General features: G+C 22.6%; 1 protein-coding gene across 3 annotated transcripts in view; it reads left to right on the top strand.

Moving 5' to 3' along the window:
* Positions 1-25,482, top strand: part of LOC112593138 (allatostatin-A receptor-like) — a 189,788-nt gene that overhangs the window by 97,205 nt on the left and 67,101 nt on the right. For all 3 annotated transcript variants that reach the window (XR_003114582.1, XM_025337445.1, XM_025337446.1), the window contains exon 4: positions 15,033-15,350. Coding sequence is in view for 2 of the 3 variants with exons in the window: in XM_025337445.1 (XP_025193230.1) it covers positions 15,033-15,302 (270 nt within the window). In the remaining variant the exon portion in view is untranslated. The remainder of the gene's footprint in view (positions 1-15,032; positions 15,351-25,482) is intronic.

Raw genomic sequence — 25,482 nt, 5'->3', positions numbered from 1 at the left:
TTAATTACAGTTAGGTAATAGATAAATAGAATCAAATGAATAATATAATATGTAGTTCACAAAAATTATAAACATTAGATGTTTAATAGATACGTATTATGTAATGAATATCTTAGCGTCTCGCCATAGAAAATATGATTGGTAAAAATTCAAAATCGCAATTTATAATCTTAATTTGGGTGAAAATATAAATAATCGTATAAAATAATATACAATAATATTATACGAATAAAATCTACACTGTAATATAGTATTATAATTTATAATCATAGAAACTTAAAAATAAATCTCATTTTAAAATAGAGAATTATTTCAAATTTTTTTCTACGCCTTAAATATCATAAAACGTCAACATAAAACTGAATGGTTTACTAATATTAAAACCCTTTATAAATAAATTAGTTTCCCGATCTTGTTAGTCCGATATGTATTCAATTTACGAACTTTAAGCCTTGCGTACGTGATTCAAAATAATTTTTCACATCGTAAAAGTGACAAAATATATGCAGCGTGTATTATGCAAATTTTTTATAAATTAATAACAAAAAAATACGAAATGTATACGTGTCAACAGTTTGTTGGCTCCAACGTATTGTATAGTATATATTTCTTATTGCATGAATTTAGCTTCCTTTGTCGCATAAAATATGTATGCTTCCGGTTACAGTTCCTCGGCCTTTTCACAGAAATAACATATACAAATATTTTTATTTCATTAATAACAAAATATTCGATTGCAAGATTTTGTACATTTTAAACTGTTTATTAATAGAACAAAATTAAAATGTGAATTCAAAAATTATAATACATTTTTATTAAGCGTTTAAAAAATATTTACTTATATTATAATGAAATATATCGTGTAACTATAACTAATATTAACAATTTTAAAATTTAAAACTTACCCCAATAATTATTGTATGCCTTTTTATCACTTCAATAATTATTGAAGAAAAAAAACTACTCTAGCAAATTAAGTTTTCTAGTTAAATAATAATTATCGCTACATATTATTATATAGAAGAAAATTCTTTGAATGATATTTTATTTTAAAACAAAATATAGTTTATAAGAAACATAATTTATTTTATTTACATATTTTATTTGACATTGTTTGGAAAAATACTGTTAAAACATTCAAAATTACCTGAACTATTCTAGTTTTCTAGTTTTTTTTTTTTTTTTTTATTCAACTGTGTGCACCAAAGTACTTAACATATAAATGTACTATTTTTAAATCTGAATATTTTAGAAGTATTAATATAGACTTAAAACATAAATATAACCTAAAATTAATTAAATAGTTATTACAATTTGCTTAATTGTATAGTAATACACATATTAGCTTTAAGTTTATAATTCTTAATTTAACATAGCACATTTGTATCAATGTGACTTAAATGGTTTTAATATATTTTATTTAAACATTAAATTTTTGAAAACATTTTTTATTTCAATGTATGGCATTGTTGTTTTAGTTTTATTTTAAAGTGTTAAAGACTAAAAAACTGTAATTTTATACATAAACAAAGTAAAAAATAAAATAAAACTTAATGATGTGTATTATATATATATATATATATTTGAATTTTTTTAAATCACTTTTCTGAAATGGTTTCTAAAAACTAATTTTATTCAATTTTTATGTATAAAGAATGTTACATCTTATTATATGCAATAACTTGTAAATTTATTTTTTTTAATTACTTAGGATTTTTATGAGGAATCAATTTACTATAAAAATAACTTGAAATATATTTAGACGCATACACAAATGTATTTAATTTTAAATTATTACGCAGTACAATGTTGCTATTGGACGTATATTAATAATTTTCAGTTTCATTGTTTTTATCTAAAACTGGTCTGGTTTATTAAACTATTTAATTTGTTCATTTAAAAATATAACTATTTTCAGACGTCTAAAAGGTAGAAATAAGCAAATTATAGTGTAAATGAATCAAGCGTTAGTATTTAAATATTATCCAACATATTAAATTATATGTTGGTATACATTGAAATGAAGCGAAATAAACATAAAATGAGCAGTTATAATATCATAGAATGTAATAAATTATTAAGTATTAACTATATATGATATTGTGAAATCTATACGAATACAATGTTTTTAAAACAATAAAAAAATAACGTACTCCTTACATAAAACACAAAATTGAATTATGGGATAAAAACTCAATCCAAATATGAATTAAACATATCTACGAAATATAAAAATTAAAAAATGATTTCAACTTTATTTTAAAACCTATTAAAATCTTACAACACTGTTCTGTTTCTTAAAGATGATATAATTTTTGGCAACAGTTTGATGTATCTTTAGAGTAGCTAGTTACACTTGGTCCTTTCTCTATCCTACTCTAACATCCATTAATGGTGATTGTTTATTTCTTTGAAGGGTCTTATATATGATGTTTGGTTATCAAATCCACACCAAATAACTTTGAAAAAAGAAAAATTTAAATTAAATGAATGATTAAAGTCTATTTTTATACTTCAAGAAATATAATCAGATTGTATATTACGGTAACATATAGTTATCGTTAACTCTCCTTGTTTTTTTTAAGTGGTCTGCATTTTTTAATCTAAATTCTTACTTTAATATTTTAATTGATAAATTCTATAATTTGTTATATTTGTTTATTAATCCTTAAATTTTTAATGAAAAAAATTATTCTTCTAATATATATCCTATTTGATTTTCAAGTGCCTTAAAATATTTATAAAAAAAAAAAAAAATGTTATTGTTCATGCTACGTATTTAAAAGTCTTCTAATTCCTATTCTGACTACCCAAAATGATCCGTTCTTCGTGCAAAATGTAAATTTTAAAGTAAAAATGACCACTATAAATATCTATAAAATACTGAACCCTGCTTAAAAATAAATCAACACGATTTTGATCCTTTCTAAAAACCATAAAGTCTTCATCTGATTTCCCTGCCTTTTTAAGTGTAAATGAAGTAGTTACTAATGATGGTTTAAGCATTGTCAGTTTATTGGTGCTTATTTTTTATCTATCTATAAGAAACAAAACACATCACTCTTTGCAAATTCTCTTTTTGTCATTGAATCATTTTATATTATAAATAAGTGTGAAAAAAATAATTTAAATATTTTTAATAATCAAAAAATTAACTAGTAAAATTGTTTCTATTCCTGGTAGTACATATGCATTATTTTTGTATTACTGAAGACTTATTACTCTTTCTTTCTATAACATTTTTACTTTTTCTCTAAACTTAGACATTTTTACATACATAAATTAATAGTTTTAAATATATTGTCCCATCTCGATTATTACAACTATTCCTAAGATTATCTCTAAAATTATTAATTAATTCATATTTTTAAAAAATCTGCTCAATCCGCAACAACATAGCTTTAGATAAAATAAATCAACATTAACAAATTGTATTAACGCTTTGTTGTGACAGTCAAATTGATATAATGTTTACAACAAACTTTGAAAAAGCTCTCAACAGTATAGATCATAACTGATTAATAGTAAAATTTTGTAAAAATGACTTCTCTAATCCCTTATAGTCTTGAATTGCTTCCATTATTTTTCAACGATTGCAATTTATTAAAATAAAAACTTATAGTATTACCTAGCTATGTTTGTTCTTATTATGCGTCATTCTTCTTTTAACGACTCTTACACCTTTAAATGTCTTTTAACTTTCATCGTCAGGTCTCATTTAAAACATGTTATAGTTATTTGAGCCTCAAATGATATTGATATTTCCAATCACACTGAAGCAGTTCAAAGCATAGTTTTTCAACGTATCAATTTTAAATTTAATATTGCAAGGTCGTCTAATTCTAATGACGATAACTTAGTACATTTTTAAATCTTAAATCTTTAAAGATCACAGAAAAGATTCTTATATTTTTTTGTTTTTTAAATTATTAAATTAATAAAATTTATGATTTTTATATATTAGTCTTATTAACTTTAAATTTAATACTCATAATACTAGAGACTTCTGTTTATTTTTTATAACTCATTATTTGTTCAGTTACATACTTAACTCTTTTATTAATAATCTTTTAAAAAATGATAACTCTATCAATACTGGTTTTTATTTTTTTTTCATAAATATTATTATTGTAAATTAATTTTTATTATTATCTTATTACTATTTTTCTAACTAAGAATAGTTTTTATTAGTCTATGTTATGTTCTAATCTTTTTATTTTTAACTTATTTGTTAGTTTTGGATTGCATTTTATCTTGTATATAAATCTATGTTCGTAATACATAAATAAATAAATAAATAAATAAATAAATAAATAAAATTAAAACTCAGTACAAAAAATATATTGGGTCTGAATGTAATCTTAACAGTCTAGTACTTAAAATTAAAAAATAAATGCAATATTAAGTCATCATATTTAACATAACTATGAGTACCAACTTCATAATTTATACATCAAAAGATACCATCCAGGTGCACATTGTTTATGCTTCAGGCACTACATCTAAGAAACTTAATTTGTGTAAAACATTTCTTAAACAATGTTAATAATTTTCTTAATTTATTTTTGCAGTGTATATTTAAATTTTCATTATATGAGCAACTAATTAAATACCTACATTACTTTGATAATTGGTAGAATGCAATATAAACAAGATGAGATTACCAGTTGTTATTTTTAGTTTAACAATTAAGTCTATGATACTTATCAATAAATAATATATTTTATTAATGATAAATGAATAAAAGTTTTATGTTTGAATAACAGTAAATTTTTTAAAACGCGAAGATTTTAATTTTTGAAATGTATTATAATTTTCTATGTACTTACACGCTAATTTATTTATTTCAACATACGATCATTCACTAAGTTATTGCCATATTTAAAACACAAATTCCTCCACTCAAAATAATTGTCATATTATTTAAAATTTAATGATTTTTCGTTACATTGGAGTCAAAAATAATAATAGACTACTATTCCTGTATAAAAGAAAGCAAAACTAGATAAACCCCCGACTCAGAAGAGCCTGATTTCTATAATTTATTTTGATTTTTATAATTACATAGAAAAAGTGAAAAAAAAATTCTAAGTATTATACTTGTTAGCGACCAAAAAGCCTAAAAATTTTCTCATGCCAAAAACTTTATGAATAAAAAAAAAAATATATCTATAACTAAATGCAATGTCTAGTATGATATACATATATATATATACTTGAATCTATTGAAATAATAACAGCAATAAAAATCTAATTACTAAACTAAAAATAACCTAAATATCATTATAATACCAAAAAATTCTACTTTTTTTTTTTTTAACTTAGAAATAAAAAGTTGTTAGATAATAAAATCGTTTAATATTAAAATTATACCACATATAATAGTGCTAAACATCATTAAAATTTTTAAAAATATAATATATTCTAATTGCTTTAACAAATAAATATAATCTTAGTTTTTAAGATATTTTATATTAACGAAAAATTAAATTATTTATTACATACAATTAAAAATAATAATAATAAAATAAAATTCTCAAATTCTCATTCAACTTCATATGTTAATTAATATTATAAAACTTAAACAGTTACACTTAAAATGATTATCTTTCAGTTATAAATTTAATGTATTATATATTATTATTATCATAACAAGTTTGAAGCATCATAATTTGTGAAACACTAATAATAAATGTATTAATATAATTTTCTTATATTTTTTTATTTTTTGGAAAAATAATAAATTATTATTTTATTCTATTTTTTACAACCCCAAGTTTAATGGACTTAATGTACTGTAACAAATGTTCGAATGTGTTTAATATAAAGCAAGCGTATGTGCGAGATTTTTTCATTAGATAAAGTTAAAAACTGGAAGCCAGTTATGAATAACTATTACTTACATTAAATTCTATAATCTAAATTCTATTATTAAGTTTATAAAGTTTTATTTTAATTTTTTTTCAATATTTCCATTTGCCTGGAAATTATTCAGTGATATTAAACAAAATATGAAAGGAACATTTATTACAATATAATGCATAATTTACAATAATAAAAACGGGGGATTAAATATACTTCAACTATGTGACGCAGACATATAAGTTTTAAACAATTTAATGTGATTAAGTACTTAATTAATTTAGACTTTCGTATTAAGTATGTTCAAAAGAGTTGTACTACTATCAGATCAGGTAGATTTATTATATATTATAAATTTATAAATTATTGTTTTAATATGATAATTTTATCAATAATGCCATAAATCACATAATTTATAAAATTCCAGTATTCTCATTTTACCTTTGTTAATAATGTTCACATAATTTTTCCTCGCGGCCTCTTGATTTTACCTCATTATATACAATACTGAATGAATGTTTATTATAGTTGAATTCTAACACGTAACTTTTTTGCGATAAGTCACTAATTCTAGTATTTCTGTCTATCAGTAAACCGTTAAAACTTAAAATTAAAAGTCACTCATTTAGCCATATAATCAATTGTAAAATAATGATAACCTGTACGTAAATTTAATGGAAATTAAAGTCCATTAAATATGCATGGAAGTGAGCACATAAAAAAATCTTAAATATGTTAAAAATATTATAATTATTTTTGTCACATAAGATTATATTAATGTATAGAATTAATGTTTTAATACAAATAACTAGGAATGATATTATAATAACATTTGGTGGAAAACTGGTTAAGAAATAAATAATAGGTCGCGATAGTGTCAAAAAAATATACAAAAACTATGATAAAATCAAAAAGTTTTTCATATTTAGCACAAATTAAAAAAAAAAAAACGTACATCCTATAATCAATTATAAAATATAATAAATACATAGATATTAAAAAAACTGATTTAGAAAAAATAGTTACCTACTGGAATGTTCTTCCTATCGATTTACAATATAAAATTCAACTCAGTAGGCTAACAACGATATTATGTATTTCATAAAACAATTAAAACAATTTTTTGAATTTAAGCGAAAAGAAATTTTTACTAAGGTATTGTAATATACCATCGTTAAAGAATTTGACCAATGCTATAACTAAATATTCATTTAAATACCTATTATTCATTTACTAAACTGAAAAATAAATTGTTTGTTTTATGCTACGTGCGTTAGTATAATAATTCATATTTTCACCCCACGATGTTTAAATATCATAGCAAACTACCTACGTTTAACTGTTATGACGAAGCAATGAATTTCAATTTTAAATACAATTAATAATGATTACATAACAGTTAAAATGAATAGGTACAACTTATGTTTATAATATTATCACAATACGTATTTATTTAGTGTAACCTATTGTAAATGTAGTACGTTTACAAATATAAATATAATGCCAGATAATTTCGTATATATTTTAATATTATCCGGTTTTCTTTATGCTATTATTTTAATATCTATAATTTAATTATTAATGTAGAGTAAAGAAAATACACAAGTAATAAACTAACAACATACCAACTAATATAAAATGTGTAAGTATTTAAAATGAAAATATTCTGAAAAATTAATCTGCAAAGTATGCATTGAGTGAGTAAGTCGTTTTAATAATTGTATTAAATTTGAATCCAACATTAAATATTTGAATATAAAAAAGACTATAAACGTAGTCGATATTTCAATACTTATTTCTAAAGGTTTTTTATAATTTTTATTTATTTTTTTTATACGATTGAAATAATTTTTACCAAAAAATTTAAATATAAAAATACAAAAAACTATTATTAAGTCAATACCGTATAGAATAATAAAATAAAATCACGGAACTTATAAATATCTTCAAATTTTTTAAACTCTAAATAATAATATGTTGAATATTTCATAACAAATAATTTCAAATCACTTCGATTAATGTTTTTTTTTTTTTTTTAATTACAATACAACAATTAAAATTTTAGCTTTTTAATATTTATTATGTCAAAATTGGAACTTAAATCAATAAAAAGATTGCTCATGTATTTTAGATATTTTAGAATCTCGTTTCATTATTCTGCCTTAAATTTTAAAATTAAAAAATGTATTTTTTTTAATTCAAAATTATTTACTTGGTATTCTATACCCATTACCAATGGACACTTCCATTATTTTTCCTTTGCATTTAACACAAAATTATGAGAAATCGTGTATTTATCTTATATTTTAAATTTCTTTTCCTGATTATTTAAAAAATATTAAGACACTAAACAAAGATCAAAGCTCCCCTTTCCCACACTATCAATATATTACCTTTTACTTTGGAGAAAAACGTAACAAATAGATCCAATTTTCTTCCAAAAACCTATCTCAGAGTTGAAGGTCAAAACATTTTTACTACCTATAAAAGTGACATAGACATAAAAATAAACAAGCTTCTACATTATTGTAAAACCAATACATTTATCGTCGCACCGCTCAGAATCTAAAATGTAATTAGATAATTTAAGTCAAAAGTAACAAAAATTTGAACCTTGTGTTAGAACAAAAAATTTTATACTAAATCCGACCTCGTAAAGGGCGAATTTAACGAGATAAAAAATAACAGATAGAAGCCAATGAAAGACGTTGTATACATAAGAAAAAATATCAAAAATATAATTGTACTAGACAAAAAAAAAAAAAGAAAAGTTTAGTTTAAATGTACTCCGTAAAAGAAAAGTACTATCATAAACGATGTTACAATCATAATGGTATACAAAGGTGCATAATATTGCACCTATAGCGTAGAATATTATTGTATGAGAGACGAAAAGAGTGGATATTCAAAAGCTAAAACAAATGCATGAAATAGTACAAGTCTACAAGTGACAATAAGTCGAGAGGAACACACATGCGTATATAGATTAAATTTAATTTCTTTGATTACGTTTAACCGAATACGACGTCATTAAATTTTGCTCGAAATACGCATAACATTTTAATCTGGTATGCAATTTCGACGTATATCTACCGACTATCTATTCTATTGATACTCATTTTATCAGTGGAGGAGTGCGGATATTGCCTTGTGTTCATGTACGTACGAGTATATGACATAATATCACGTATTTATTCATTGTGCTTGACTTCCAATCGATCGTAGTATACCGTATCAAACTTGTGTGGCACTGTCTACTGCCGTTAACTACCAATGCATCAATAAATCATTAAAAGGACTTCATTATAATTTATTATTAACCGCTGTTTGTTTGCGACACTTCCGAGAAGACGATGGCGGTGTTAAAGGCTTTGCGGCCTGTTTAATACAGCTCGCCCGTCTGGGATTGCTTATGCGACAATAGAAATCGAGTTGCCAAATATAATGCCTAATTGGTACGATATAAGTAGATCGTCTCACTTGTGACTTTTAACGTCAAACAATGTCAATACTCCTCTGGTAGGTAGATAATTAAAGAGGTAAGTAAGCCTCCGCCAAATTGTTTGATGCAACACTTCACTTAACTGTTGACCGCCTTAATTAAAACTATTGATGAAAATAATTGAATGATTCTGGTAATTGTGATATTGTCAAAAACAATTCTACTTAGATAATTTAAATATCGAACAAAATCAGTCAATAGTCGATGTATTATTAAAAACTAATAGGTACTAATAATTTTAATGTCGATAATATATGTGTATAAGTATGTATCATATATTAATATATATAATATATACTTTATACTATAATATATAGTATTTAAGTACTGTTAAAAACGACTTTTAAGCTAAAAACAAAATATTTATATATATTTTGTTTGTTTAAAATTAAAATATAAATAATAATTTTTTTAATGACTGCCTATTAAGTTAATTATTATAGTTTACAAACTAGCTTTTTTAAATACTCATTTGGCAGAGACTTAAGTTACAGATATGCCATAATATGTACTTGAGTATGTGAATTAAATCCGTATAGAAAAGTATATAGTAGTGTGCTACTATAGTCGATAATTATGAACTCAAGTAATATTTCATTCATATATGTTAATTAATTCCAATGCCGAGTAAATCATTCAATTATTCCTATTACTATATTTAAACCGATTTCCTCCAAACCCATTCGATAGTAGCTGTGTCTTACTTCCTTTAACTAATGTTCAGTAATAATTACCTACATTATATGTGTATTGTGTAATATAACCCCAATAGCATCTCGTAATAATTGTTTTTATCGAAAATCTTTGTCATGTATATCTCAAGAAAACCGTAAACTAATGTAGAAAATATGAAAATAGAAAGAATGCTATATCTTTATATTTATTTGTTGAGTTGTTTTTTGATTGGGCAGTTACAGATATTTTTCAAAATTGTGATACCCTATACGTTGGATAAACACCCAACGTTAACCACCCAACCACGTTACTGGTAAAAATATAGTTATTAATATTATTATATGAGTATTAAATTAAAGTGTACGTATATAGTATACAAACAAATTTATGAATATAACTGCAGTCATTCCGTGCCTATATATATATATATATATGTAAATAATACAAAGCAGCTATCGCGTATACTGCAAATGGATAAGTACTCAACCGGTGATTGTGCTCCAAATTTATATAGTTTGGTGCAACATAAACAATAATATATGCCCATTGAACAAAATTCTCATTCATAATTCATATTAAAAACTGAATGTTATAAAAAAAGAAGAAAAAAATATTCATTTATAAAAAAAACCTCGAAAAAAACAAATACAATAAACTGTTTCATAGCGGTTTGTGGTAGTATCTGTGTGAGCAATATTTTTGCACTACTGCAGGCGTAATATTTACGGCAATTTTGAAAACAGATTTAGATCCTAGAAATATATTATACGCATTTAAAATTAACCATATTTGTGAGCTTGAAGCGTTAAAAGTTAATTTAAAACAATTTTTGCTGCATTAATTGTATAATACAACATATTTTGATACTCGTTTTTTCTTCAGAAGAGTTTTCTACTCAAGCTAAAACATCTTACCTCTATTATTATACAACTCGACGATAACAAAGTACATACAACTTAACAGTATTATAATAAGAACACATTATATATCACAAATTAAAATATACAGTTTCAAGTAATCAGATTAATATGTAATTCCACGCTGTTGTTTGAGATGAAAATAATTTAATTATCTAAGAATTCACTTTTAACTGAAAACCAAGATTTATTGCAAATAAACATACTGTACATTTTACAAAGAGTTGGGTAGTTAAATATTCATCGATGCCATGTAGGTATTTTAATGTTCAGCTTTTTACTGAAATCCAAAATAACACCAATTAATTTAGCGTGACAAAGTTGATTTGGGGTGTTTATTTAGTATATTTTACAAAGTGCGAAATGAGGAATCTGTTTAAAATGTTGATTTATCTAAAAACAATTACGTTGGGCACGTTTTTAATATAAATTTTTACACTGTCTCAAATTGTTAATATACCCAGATTATGTAAAACAATCGTTTAATAATGATGCGTATCCGTGAATTTAAATTTTATTTCATATAACTGACATTTTTTTTTTTTTTACCGTAAAACATAAAATTAAATAAGATCAACAATTTAAAGGTAAGGAGATAATGATAAAAAAATATAATATTAATTCATTTATTTTAGTATTTCAAAAATAAAGTAGCAATAAAACTTACAGATTCTGAAATATTTTAATGATACACAAAATAAACTATTAATGATAGTTACATTGTATCCAAATAAAAGTTTTTCGAATCGATGATCATAAACATCTTCAAAGTTTAGTCAATTATATCTCTGGGGAATCTCAAAAAAGCAAAAGGTATATATTCGCTATAGAAAATTTATGAGCTTACAAAAATTACAGATAAACGTTTAGACTACTGACATAGATTTAAAAGTTCAATGTATGTTCAAAACTTTGGATTAGAAAAATAAAACTCAGAAAACTTATTGAAAAAAAATAGTTTGTTTCTAAATATAAAATATAAATTTTATTTGAAAACATAATAATAGTTAAAGTTATCAAATTAATTTCAAAAGATAAATATATGTTTTATTAAGATATTATGAAATATTTTAAACTATTTTAAAATATTTACTTTTGAAAAATATTAAATTTTAATGTAAATTTTTCTAAATAAATTATAAACAAAAATTATTAAAAATGATACAATCTGAGCCCAGTATCTAAATAAAAAATGTTAAGCTTTATTTATTTTTACAATCCAGAAAAATATTAATTAAAAGTCGTCTCAAAAATAAATATATTAACCTAGCTTTTCCACCCCTTCTCCAAATCAATACTTAATCAAATTAGAAATTTAACTCTATAATATATATATATGTGTGTGTGTGTGTGTATAAATATGCATATTTTAATTCAATAAATTTAAAAAGTTATAGTGTAAATTAGTAAATTAAATAATATTCTTAATTCTAAAGCAAATACATTTCAACATAACTCAATTATCAGTTTATTTTAATTCAAAAAAAAATCTGATATATATTTAATTTAGTGGTCATTAAAATACACAAATATTAAGTTTCCGTTTATACTTCAGTCTGCACCCATATATTATATATATTTTATTAGGAAATAAATAAACGATTTAGTATATACTTATTCATATGCCTACATATTATTTAGATTGAATTTTACCATTTTTTTTCTGTATAGTTTATTTTTACTTTTTAGTAAATGAAAAAAAAACACAATAATCAATATTGATTTATAATTTTCACATTTTCTATAGTACCACACAATATACACGCGGTCTTAATCCAAGGAATTCTGTGCTACCACTGACTGTTTACGACCTACATGCCGTCAGGAGAAGAATATTTAAGTACAACAATTTTACGAGTCTCACATGAATTTAACAAGACACATTATTGCTGCGCAAAATGCGATAAAACACATGACGGTTTCTTTCGTACCAGGCCATTTCACTCTAGCCGCAAAAGACTCAAACGTGACGACGAACAGCAATAATTCGTTGGATATCTAAAGTTTTGTGCTTTAGTAGGCACACACACGCGCCACTTACGTAAAAGTCTGACTAGGCACATTAGTCTGAATGTATTATTACACCAGAAATCCATACAACATTACACATGTCACTTTGGTTTAGTTTAAACACGTGAACTCCGCCATGAATCGGATGTACGAGTAGGGTTAAGTTTATCGTTCATAAATAAAATAAATGTGCGTAAGGTTAGCTTATGTGTAATTTAAAAACCTGAACACGAGATTTACTGATACATTCTGTTATCGTTGTATATTGTTTAGTAGAAGAATTTAATTGAAATTTTGCATTCGACAAGTTATTTACAATAAAAAAAAAACTAACAGTAATCAACAATCTTGTAAAATATTTGAGTAAACTTATTTAAATACTTGTTAAGTTAAGTATTAGGGAAATATTTTAAATACTGTCTTGGATGAATTTGTACTTAAAAATCAAATATTTAAAAAAAAAACTTCTCAAAATAAAATTCAAAAATATTGTTCGTCACATTTCAGATTTTTTTTATAATCATTATATATTTTATTTATTACTGAAATTTATTTTATAATTCATTAACAACAGTTTAAATTATTTAAGTACCATATTATTAAATTATTTAAAATATAATACATTTTTATCAATTTTCAATAAAAATTAAGTAAGTAGTACAATGTTTTATGAATATAAATATGATACTACAATTTTAAATCAGTAATAAGTTATTACTAATAACTAATGACAAAATTAATTTTCTTACCTTTTTTTAAAAATAAAAAAGTATTTGTAATAATATTTGAAAAATATTTACCTAATATAATATGTTATTATGCTAAGTATTTGTATTTGTTCTCCAATGTTTTTTCTTAAAACTTAAAAATATTTTTAAATATTATTAAATATTTTTTGAACGAATCTATTATATTTATAACATCTATTGTAAATATTTTTATTTAAATGTAATTTCAAAAATATCTTTTCAAGGATTTAATACAGATATATATCTTTTTTAAATATAATTCATAAAAATTATAATAGGATAGATACCGTCATATATTTAAATACTCATCTAAACTATGTCTCTAAACACATTGTTTGTTGTTTATTTTTACCGCTTTTTAATATGAAAGGAAGTAATATATAAAATGTAAATTTTATGTCATTTATTAATGTAACATCAAATTAAAATAAGAATTAAAAATAAAATAGTTTTAAAACACCATTAAAAATAATATAATACGTAAATGTATTTTCTACTTTTTTTTTTAAATATATACAAAGAATTCGAGATGTGCAACCAAGTGAGGTGAGAATTTAGTACTAAATACTATAAATACTACTAATTGATAATGTTTGTCTCTTTCTACAATAATCGGTAAGGTTCTACATTACACTGTTTTAATACAATTGTCTTATAAATAAATAATATAGTAAGAAAATAAAAGTTGAGTAATAATCCCTAGATTCAGAATAAGATATATGTACATTTAACTCTATACTTCTTATTCATCAAAGAGCCGGTACCCATAAAAAATCTTAGTTAATCCAGTTTCACTCTAGAATGCACTTAACGAAGAAAAATTGAAATTATTATACTTGTATTTTTATTTTCAGAATACAAACTTAAGTAAAACATAATGAATAGTTTTAATTTTATTCCTGTTTACTAATAATCAGTATATAACTAATTTAAAAGTGAACTAATACCTATCGTTTTTAAGCTTTAACAGGCGATAATAAAAAAATAAAAATAATATTACTAATATATTAGTAATTATTTTAAACTTGTGAATTTTCTTAAATTAATTGATTATTCGTCTTCAGACAAACCAGCTACTTATTGTATACTCTCTTTAGTACTCATCGATTGTATACACTTGAAAACTATTTAACATAATTACCACTATACTGTATATAACTACGAAATGTAACCAAATCAAAATAATATGTCATCATAAAACGTATTAAATGTACTTTATAATTTTGTCGATTATTTTTCGAAAATCACAGATATTATGTATATGGTTTAAATTAAATACTATTTAAATTATATTAAAAAATATTTTTGTGTTTTTAGGTCATATTGGTGCTAAAAAGCATTAACTATTATGAAATCACAGCTATCAGTGTTATCGTCCAGATAGTCAGCCATTGTCTTGCGTACACCAACTCATGCCTAAATCCAATATTATACGCGTTCTTGTCGGAGAATTTCCGGAAAGCATTCAGAAAAGTGATAATTCCATGGAGACCGGAGGTAAATGTCCAAGGGAGATTTGCAAATGGAGATGCCCGGTCGATGGCTGTCACAAGGACGACTAGGACGACTAACAACGACATACTTTGAAATACTGGGAAAAAAACATCGGAATAAACTAAGAATAAAACATTTAAGGTATATTTTTTTTTAAATTATAAATATTTAAATGTAGAGAAAATGTAGACACTCAATATAATTTAATGAAGTCAGATGAGAAAATATAACATGGTAAAGTAAATTTGATATAAAATACATCACTACAGTTTACTTTCTCGATCATACTATTGAAAATTAAATAATAATAAGCAAATAGATTAAATATTTTATGTTGAACTAATTTAGATATGTACTTTTAGTCGAAATAAAATAAAATCTAAAAGACAAGTACAAAATCGAATCATTATTTCAACTGTAAATCTCACGAAATATATTAGTAGAACAAACTAAATAAAAAAATTTTAAAAAATCGTTTTAAATTATTTATTGTTTCATTTAATTACTAACTAATTTATTAAACTCAACAGTATGTTTTATTTATAAAATAATAAACAAACTTACATTAACGTTAACAATATAAATTAACTTTCACGATATTACGTTAAATATTTTTATTGCCTTTCATTATTGATTATTTTAAGTTTCTAAATGTTTTTTTTTTTTTTTTTTGAAACAGTAATAATTAAAACATTATTATTATTATTATTATTATCATTATAATCATTATTATTATTGTTATTATCACCTTAATTTTATTTTATACTTGTCTCATAAACTACCAAATAGAAGTTATAATTGAATAAAAAAATTTAATTATGTAAAAAAAAATCTTAAAATTCAGCTTAATATCAATCTTAACAGCATTTTATATTTTTAAACATTTAATTTACAAAAAAAAACTATTAACTGTCAAAAAAATAATATATTTATGATTATAATTACAAAATAAAACCATCTTATTAATTATGTTAAAAAATTCTTAGTTATTTATATTTGATAGGTAGTAAAAAAATCACGGTTTTAACATAATTATTACTCTTGATTTTGCACTTACCCGACCTAACTAAAATTTGTATATTTAAGAACTTTATAAAAATAATTATTTACTATCAATTAGACATATTTTTCAGTAATTAATTTAATGAGAACTTATAATTTTTGCATATGATAATATGTAGATTTAGAAAATCAAATTTTTAATTTTTTATCAACCGAACACAAATAACTTATTAAGTATCAGTTATATTTTGTTTATAATAATGATTTTAGATGTGTACTAGTCTGTATCACGCTATAGTTAAAGTATAAAAATTATATAACAGTAAATTGTTTGTATACTCTAAGAAAATGAACAATACTTATGATATGATAGTATTATTAAATTGTTCAATAAGAAAAAGCACTTCTAGTTCACTAATGCAAACATCTAGTGTGTGCTATGATTTAGTTAGAATTATTACACGCTGCCTTAAAATATTCTGGAAAAAAAATTAACCAATCTATTGCATTGTTCAGTCATGTATAAATAAAATGGACTAAAATAAGTGATCTAACAAACATGGTTTACCGACTACCAAAATGTATGTGAAAATCTTCCTACAACTTCATTAAATAGACATTTCGATTAAATAGGATTTGAACTGTTTTTCAAATATTGTAATAACTTTTTAGTTTATACAAGTAACAGTATTGAATAAAAGCGCGTTATATTTAATCAAGTTTAAAAGTGTTTACCTATTTATTACACAATTACTATTAGGTACAAATAAGATAAATAATATACAATTGGAGAGTAACAGTAAAATGAATGAATATTAAAATGACTAGTGTTTTAAATTTTTTATGCTTCAAGAAAAAATAATATTATGCAATATAAACTATAATTGTCCAGTTCGGATGCAGCATTAAAAAAACAAAATTCTAGATACTTCTATATTTTTATTACAAAATAAAATAAAAAATGACTGAGCTCTTTATCGTGGGAGACTGTGAGATTTTATTATTAATTTAAAATGTGAATTTAATATGTATTGTTTAAGTTGACGAATACGATGTACTTTTATAAACCATTTATTTTCTTTAGCAGTAACTTTAGTAATAAATGAAACTAATCGGCTTGACATAAAAATATTATGTCGTCATTTATTTTACCTACCTGTATTTCAATTCAAATCCAAATGGTAAAATATTAGACTATTAACAAACGTAAGTTTTGTGCTTTGGTTAAAATACATTTGAAAATGTATCTGGGTAAGCTATAAATTAAAATTTAAGCGTAATATAAAATTTATGTTATAAATAGATCATTTTTTAAATATAAAACCATAAAAATACAATCAACGTATCTAGGTATTTTATTAATACTTTATTACTTGGTAATAAACGCAAATTTATTGTAAATTTTATCTTAAGCTACTTAAACATCTTTTTAATTTACGTGTACCTACACATTTACTTTTTTTAATTCTCCATTTCCAAACCATTTTGTTCAATATTGCATTATCAACCTAGCGTGTAATAACACTTTAGAAAATATTCAGTAAACAACACTACACGGTTAATGCGATTGTAAATTTAAAAACATAAATTATTTTTATATTTTTTTTTTTTTGCTAATATAGAAGATTTTTTAAATATATGATTTCATGGTATAAAAAGTGGAGAAGTAAATAATGGCTCTACTCTACGAGAGTATGTTAGTACGAGGAGTATGTTGATTGTTGATATTCGATAGATCACTGAAATAGATATGTTAAATTTTAATTCAATGATAAATATTTGCATACAAAAAGACTATTCTAATAAAAGACAGTAAAAAACCTACATTCTAAAAATATTTGATGATATGTTTATATCACTATAATAGTAAATTATTTTATAAATAGTAATATGGAAGGTTTCCGAAAACAATACATTTATTATATTATTAATAGGTATTTAATTATTATAATAGTATAAACATATATATATCATGTTTTTACTATTATTAACTTTTAAGTCAATAGTGGCTTGATGTAGAATGGTGTACATATTTTCGCGGTATAATTAGACTATATCTTAAAATTATTCTAAAAATTTTGAAAATGTTATCATGTAAATAAAGATTACCACACGTTTTTTTAAATCCGTAATCCCGAATCACAATATTAAGATATATGTACGTAATACAGTTGTAATATACGTAAAATTTACAAGTTTCCCCAAAAAACAAAAATAAATATAAAGGCTATGCAAGTGAGTACCGCTCTGATGCACATTAGGTGTTGAGTGGGTCATTATTATAGACATGTTAAATTTGAATTTAATTTCTCTTAAATCTATTATTATACACAAAAAACGATTTTGAGCGGAGTATAACTAAATATGTTTTGTGAGATACTTTTTTTATTCAACTATCCAAGTAATTTATTTTACTTATACTAATTTTTTCCAAAAATATTGAATTTATTTTATTATTAAATTTAACTATTCTAATTACTTATATTTATACCAAATTATATTAATTTATATAACTCAAAATGAAATAATATCTATCTTTAAATATCATAAACAATAAAAATAAATTATATATTAAAAAATAAATCGAAAATGTTATTGAGTAGGTATAGTAAAATTTATAAATTTATAATAATATAATAAACGTAAGTTTTAATTTCCCGTGAAAAAATATTTTTGAATTATAAAAATAATTAACATCGTTATTTATTGTTTAAATAACTAATTTCGTTCAAATTTTAACTTAGAATTTATAAAAAAAAAAATGATTGCCTTTAAATAGGTACTTTTTCGATTTTATAGTTTAAGTATAATGGAACTACTTATAAGGAATTTTATATTAAATTTTCAAACTTAGATGTAAAAGAAAAGTTTTTATAAATTTCTAAGTTTCAAAATAGTTTTGCTTTTTTTACAATTACAATAAATTTCATCAATTAAATTCGAATTTTAATAATAAAATTAAATTTCTAAGTATTTCTACTCAGCGAATAATTTTTAATCGATATTTATAAGAAAAAATAAAGAAAAAGTAATTATGTAATTAATCTATGTACTCTTCGCGGAGCTTTAAACCTTAAACTTATAATCATAATAATTATTCTAAAAAATTCAAGTAGATAATATACACTGTTCCACCATATGAGTAAGTTAAATATATTTTATAATTTTTGTTCAAAACAAACTCCATTAGAAACTTTGTTTCTCATTTTCTCTGATATAAGTATGATTCCAATTGTGTCAGCTAATAGTATGATACACAATATAAGTATATATTATGTATATTATTTAGACGATGATATATGACACAATTTTTATAAATAATTTTTATAGTTATTTTGATGTACTTTTATCATGATTATTTACAATACTGTATAAATATGAGTATCTTTAATCTGTAAGTAATTAAAATATTATTTTTAGTTTTTAAAAATGTTATAAGCTGTTAATAATTATACCTAATTATTTAATATATACAAAGAGTTTTGGTCTATTCCAATACATGCTACTTCTGGAGTTTCTTAGGGATCTCATTTAGCACCAATTTTATTTCTCATTTTCATAAATAACATTTTTTTTCCAAAACATTGCAAAATTAATGTTTGCTGATGACATAAAAATTTTCCGTATAGTCATCGATCAAGTTGACGCTAATCTACTTCAATCAGATTTAAATACTCTCTACGACTGGTGCATAAACAATAATTTCACTTTAAATATTAGCAAATCCCAAATAATGACTTTTTCAAAAGCTCGAGTTTTCTTTACTTTTGATTATAATTTAAAAGGTATATCGCTATATCGTACTATAGGACCTATTAAATACCTTGGAATATTTTTTGATCCTAAACTGAAATTTGATTGTCATATCAACGACACAAATTGTGCTGACTTATATTACACTTTTGATTTAGAGTCTATTTATTATTTTTTGGAATGTTTCATTTTGAATATGACTCGATTATTTGGTTTTCACACACATCTATTAATATTTAAAAAATTGAGAATATTCAACAAACATTTTTACGTTTCCTATCCTTTAAATGTTCCATTCCTAAAGAGTCGCACTCTTCGAATAATAAAAAATAAAAAATAAATACAATTAAAATATAGTGTATAATAATAACTTTAAATTAGATAAAATATTTTTTTAAATATTATTATGTAAAGAAAAAAAATAATATATTATACAAAAAAAGTTTAAAGTCTACGATTTATATTTATTAAATCGAAAAAAAATATCAAAAAATTATTATTTTTCGTTTAACATATAAAAAACCCATGATAATTTAAACATCGAAGGTTATAAGAAAAAAAAGATTTTTTAATATTTTTAAATTTGTATAAAAACTCCTTTTGAGAAAACTCTTATTAAATATTTTTTGACAAAAATGAAAAAAATTTAAAAAGAAATAAATGTAAAAATATGTAATAAATTATTGTGACACTCAAAATCAAAAAAGTACCAGTGTGCCTATGTTCCTTATAATAAGCAATTAATATTGGTATTTAATGAACATTTAAAAAAATATATAATCGATGTATTACAGAAATATGTTTTTATATATTTTATATATTTTTAACTCCCACATTTATTTTACATTTCAAGTTTTATATAATATATTTTTAAGCATTTTAAGCTATTCAAAGTGAAAGTCCTAATAATATCATAACATCATAAAATGTGATGGCTATTATTTTTATAATAGTTATAAGTACCCATATAATTTTAATATCATAACATTTCAGTTCACATAAGTTTATTATGACACACTAAAAGCAGTGACTTACATAATCTACGGAAAGATTTTATATTATGATATTGAATGTAACTTTGGATCCAGACTCGGCATAATTTATTACTATACTACTATATTTCAATAAATTAAATAATATTTAAAGTATTATTTTTATTATTAAAATATTTAGATTTTGACGTGATCTAATGATTATAATAACATTTATTTCAGTCGTTGATTATCATCAAATATGCATGTCATATAATAAGATGTAAAAATATATATGTATATTTCTATTTACCTTTAAAAATGCACCGACACTTGAAAATAATTCCTTAAACTTTTTTCAGACTAAACACTAATAAAAATGTATACTTGCATGTAGTAAACGATAGCTACCAGAGTCGTCAAACAAAAAGTTTATGAACAAAAACACATCTTTAGTTATATGACAAAAAAAAAATTCCTAATAATATAGTATATCCTATAATATTATATATTTATGTGATAATAATACTTACATATTATATCAAGAATAATAAATATAATTAAATAAATAAACAGTTCAGCATTTTAATTACTTAAAATACTAAAATGTTCACCTTTAATTCTATACAATGATATATAAAATGTTTTTTTTAGTATTAAAAATTATTGTTTGATAATAATTTTTATTTAACTTAAAATCTTTTGAAAATACTTTTATTAAAAAATATTTTTTCAACTCAATGTACTATTAATTTTATTTTAAGGAATATACTCATAAAAGTTCTTTATATATTGAAAGTTTTCTTATTCAGATCAGCTTAACCATTTTAATATAGCTTAAAAAAGTTATAATAATTAAATGCGCATTTTAATTCTATTTTAATTTACTAACATTTTTGTTATATAATACATAAAGAGAAAATAATAACTGTATTAAAAAATTAACACTATGGACGAAAATCGTATAATATTATTATTAATAATCAATCGTTCTATTCTCTTTATTTTAATTCTGGACAAATTAAGAGCTTTATTTATTTACTTGTTTATTTAAACTATAATCAATTTAATAACCATTAATTGGAAACTATTTTTTGAAATCATTACTAATTGTTATTATTATTATTATATATAAATCAATATGCAATTATAAAATAACAGAATATGTCATATGACGTAATTTTATTCCTAAGAAGATAATATTTCCAGTATTATATTTATGTCATATCTACATAGTGAAATCATTCATTTCATGAACTAGATATCCAGATAGTGAAATTCGTCTAGATCATGAATTTTGACGAAAATACATTATATGAATATTCATTTTATGAAATGAACAATACTTTTATTGTGTAATTTGAGTAAATATTATGAAACAATTTTTTTGTTATTTATCAATAAATTATATTATATTATATTTTAATTTATTTTTCATACACCATACGTATATTATAATGTATAAAAGACATTTTTACCTATGAAGTATTATTATAAAATAATATCCTTATTTATTTTTGCACAACAATTTATTGTAACATACGCCCTAGACACCCTCAATGTTAGAGAAGTATTGAGACGTCTAATCAGGATGTAGAACATGTGTTACAAGCATGGATTGCAGATGATAAATCCAAAAAGTGGAGCATAGAATTAAATTTTGTTTAATTCAACAAAAAAAATAGTTCGTTTTGTGGAACAATTGAGCGTAGCTTTTATAAAGCTTTACTTGGAAATTACCCAAAAATTAGACTAAGTACATACAATTTACGATTTGATTTGTTGAAGAAATAAACAACGAAATAAGATCTCGAACATACATCTCAGATAAAGGAAATTGAAAAACACTTAATTGCCTGCAGCATTTACAAAATTAAAGTGAATTTTTTATTATCGGAGATTGCTAAAAATAATAAAATTATCTGCCAATTATTTGATTTTAGTAAAAAAAAATACGTAAACGTGAAGACGAAAGTCAAATTATAAGTAACTGCAGAGAATATGATCAAGGTAGATAATCGAATAATATTTAAAATTATTTTTAATAAAAAAAAAAAAAAACAGACTATTTTGAAACTAATCGATGCGTCGTATTTGGATTACGGTAAGGGACTTATAAATAAATCCGTGAAATATAATTTGTGTGATTACAAAACAAAAACAAAAAGATTTACATAAGCTTAGAACAAAATATGGTTAACTTAAGTCTAAATATAGTTCAGTATTGAATGTTTGAAAAAATCAACAACTCAATTTGTCACTACTGATCAATTTGATAGAAACGTTGAATATTCAGTGCGAAAAATTATTAAAAAAATGTCAGGAAGACAAGGATTTTTGTTATATTTGTGTAAGACAAAAACTTCCTGCCAATCGAGTCAGTGTACATGTTTTAAAAATAACATGCTATGTAATAGGCGATGTCATAATTAATTGACGTGCAAAAATAAATAAGGATATTATTTTATAAAAATACTTCATTTTCAAAAATAAATTAAAATATGTATAATATAATACAATTTATTGGCAAATAACAAAAATTTGTTTTATAATAATTACACAAAGTACACAATATGAGTATTAATCATTTCATGAAATGGATGTTCATATATTTTCGTCGAAATCCACGAACTGGACGAATTTCACTGCCTAAATATCCAATTCATGAAATGAGTGGTTTTACTATGCGGTTGCAATATATTGTATCTTTTACAAAATGTTATCTAGCAAATGTAACATTGATCGACTAATATTATTATAAGCCTAATAAATTCTATAAAGTTTCCACAGTTTTTAAATACTAAACAGTTATGTGTAATACCTAAGTATATATTAGAATAAAAATAGAACTGTTAAGTGAATTTATTTAAATCGGAAGATTCGTTAGTTTTTGAACATTTACGGAGGCTTGTTGAGCACAAGTAAATGTTTCAAATGCATTATTTTGCGCTCATGAGTAATCCCATACAAATTAGATCAATGTTTTGATATCACTCAAAAGCATACATGATGCGTGTGAAAACGAATAAAATTTGTTCCCGAGCCAGTATTTATTGTAGCTTATACAGTGCATACAAAAATACACCCATAGTTGTATAAAACTTATATCATATGAAAATAAAAACTTATAAATAAATTGCAAAATTGATTCTATTACCAGCAACAAAGAAATGAAAACGAATTGAATGTTGTAGTGAATTCAACAGTGTTCTGGTGATGAAGGATTGGGATGTGCATTAAATTATTCTTAAAGCTTCATGTCAGTTATAATTTTGAAAATGTGAAATAAACATTACAGCAAAAGATTTAACAACCAAATGGTTCTAACAAAAAACATCGTTTTTATATTGTATTGAAAACCCGTATTCTTGAGTGCTAACAAAAAAAAAAACTATCAATACAATATTATTATGGAAATATATACTTATATACTTCATATGACTTACACTCAACGATTACTTGTAATAAGTAATATTTTTGTTTAAAAAAATATATTTTTTTTTTTAAATATTTCATTTTTAGTTTAATTTAAGTATTCAATAATAGCGGTAAACTTTATAAAGATATAAAAAATTTAATTAAATATCTATTCTATTATTTACCGCTAAATAATAATGATAATTTATTATTCAATACATCTTTCATACAGAAACTCATTAGGTGTATATTTGATAAACAAATTGTTTAAATGCAAATCATTAGCTCTCGTGAGAAATTCTTAATTATGTTATATAATATAAAATATTATTATAGATGTAACTAATTTAACTCGAATTTATAATTATTGTTTACCAATATAAAATATACATACACCACAAACCTCGATCCATTCAAAATATAAATTACTTAATGAATGAGCTGAGTTTTAGATTTATATATTATGTAGTACATTAATTAAATTTCTTATAGGCACTATTTTGGAGTCTTTAATATACTTAACAAATTTAAGTCAATGCCCTCCAAATATAGGTTGTTTATGGTTTTTATTTTAAAATAAAATAAAATAAATATTATATACTATAAAAAGCGACAATTATTAAATATTATTTTATTAGTGAAATGGGAACAGGACAAAGTTACTCATTGTGTAGCTGATAATCATACAGCTAACTGAAGAAGTAGGACTACAACTCACAATGTTTTCATTTATATTGCACCCCGGATTTCTATATTATTTATATATAGAACATCTTATATACTCATAGGGTTGACTAAGCTAGTTGGTTACTGACCAACAGGAAGATATAAATTGTCACATGACCCTTCTATTAGGTTTATAAGAAATGTTCATTTTTGTTTTATGAAACAATACCCTGACTTTTTTTCTTTTTTTTTTTTTGTAGTCCACTTTAGATAGACAAATTAGATTCATGTATATTTAAAAATATTTATTTTTTCTCTGAAACAATGATATTATATACTTATTTATATACCATTACACATGTTTCTAAAGGAAATATGAACAGATCTCCTCACTTTTTTTCTTTTTTTAGGCAAACCAATTATTTATAGTTAAAAAAAATTTTGCGTTAAAAAATTAATGCTTC

This window comes from Melanaphis sacchari, unplaced genomic scaffold, assembly GCF_002803265.2.
Source record: "Melanaphis sacchari strain LSU unplaced genomic scaffold, SCAv2.0 Contig1_pilon_pilon, whole genome shotgun sequence".
Taxonomy (NCBI): Eukaryota; Metazoa; Arthropoda; class Insecta; order Hemiptera; family Aphididae; genus Melanaphis; species Melanaphis sacchari.
This window is presented reverse-complemented; position numbering and strand designations above follow the sequence as displayed.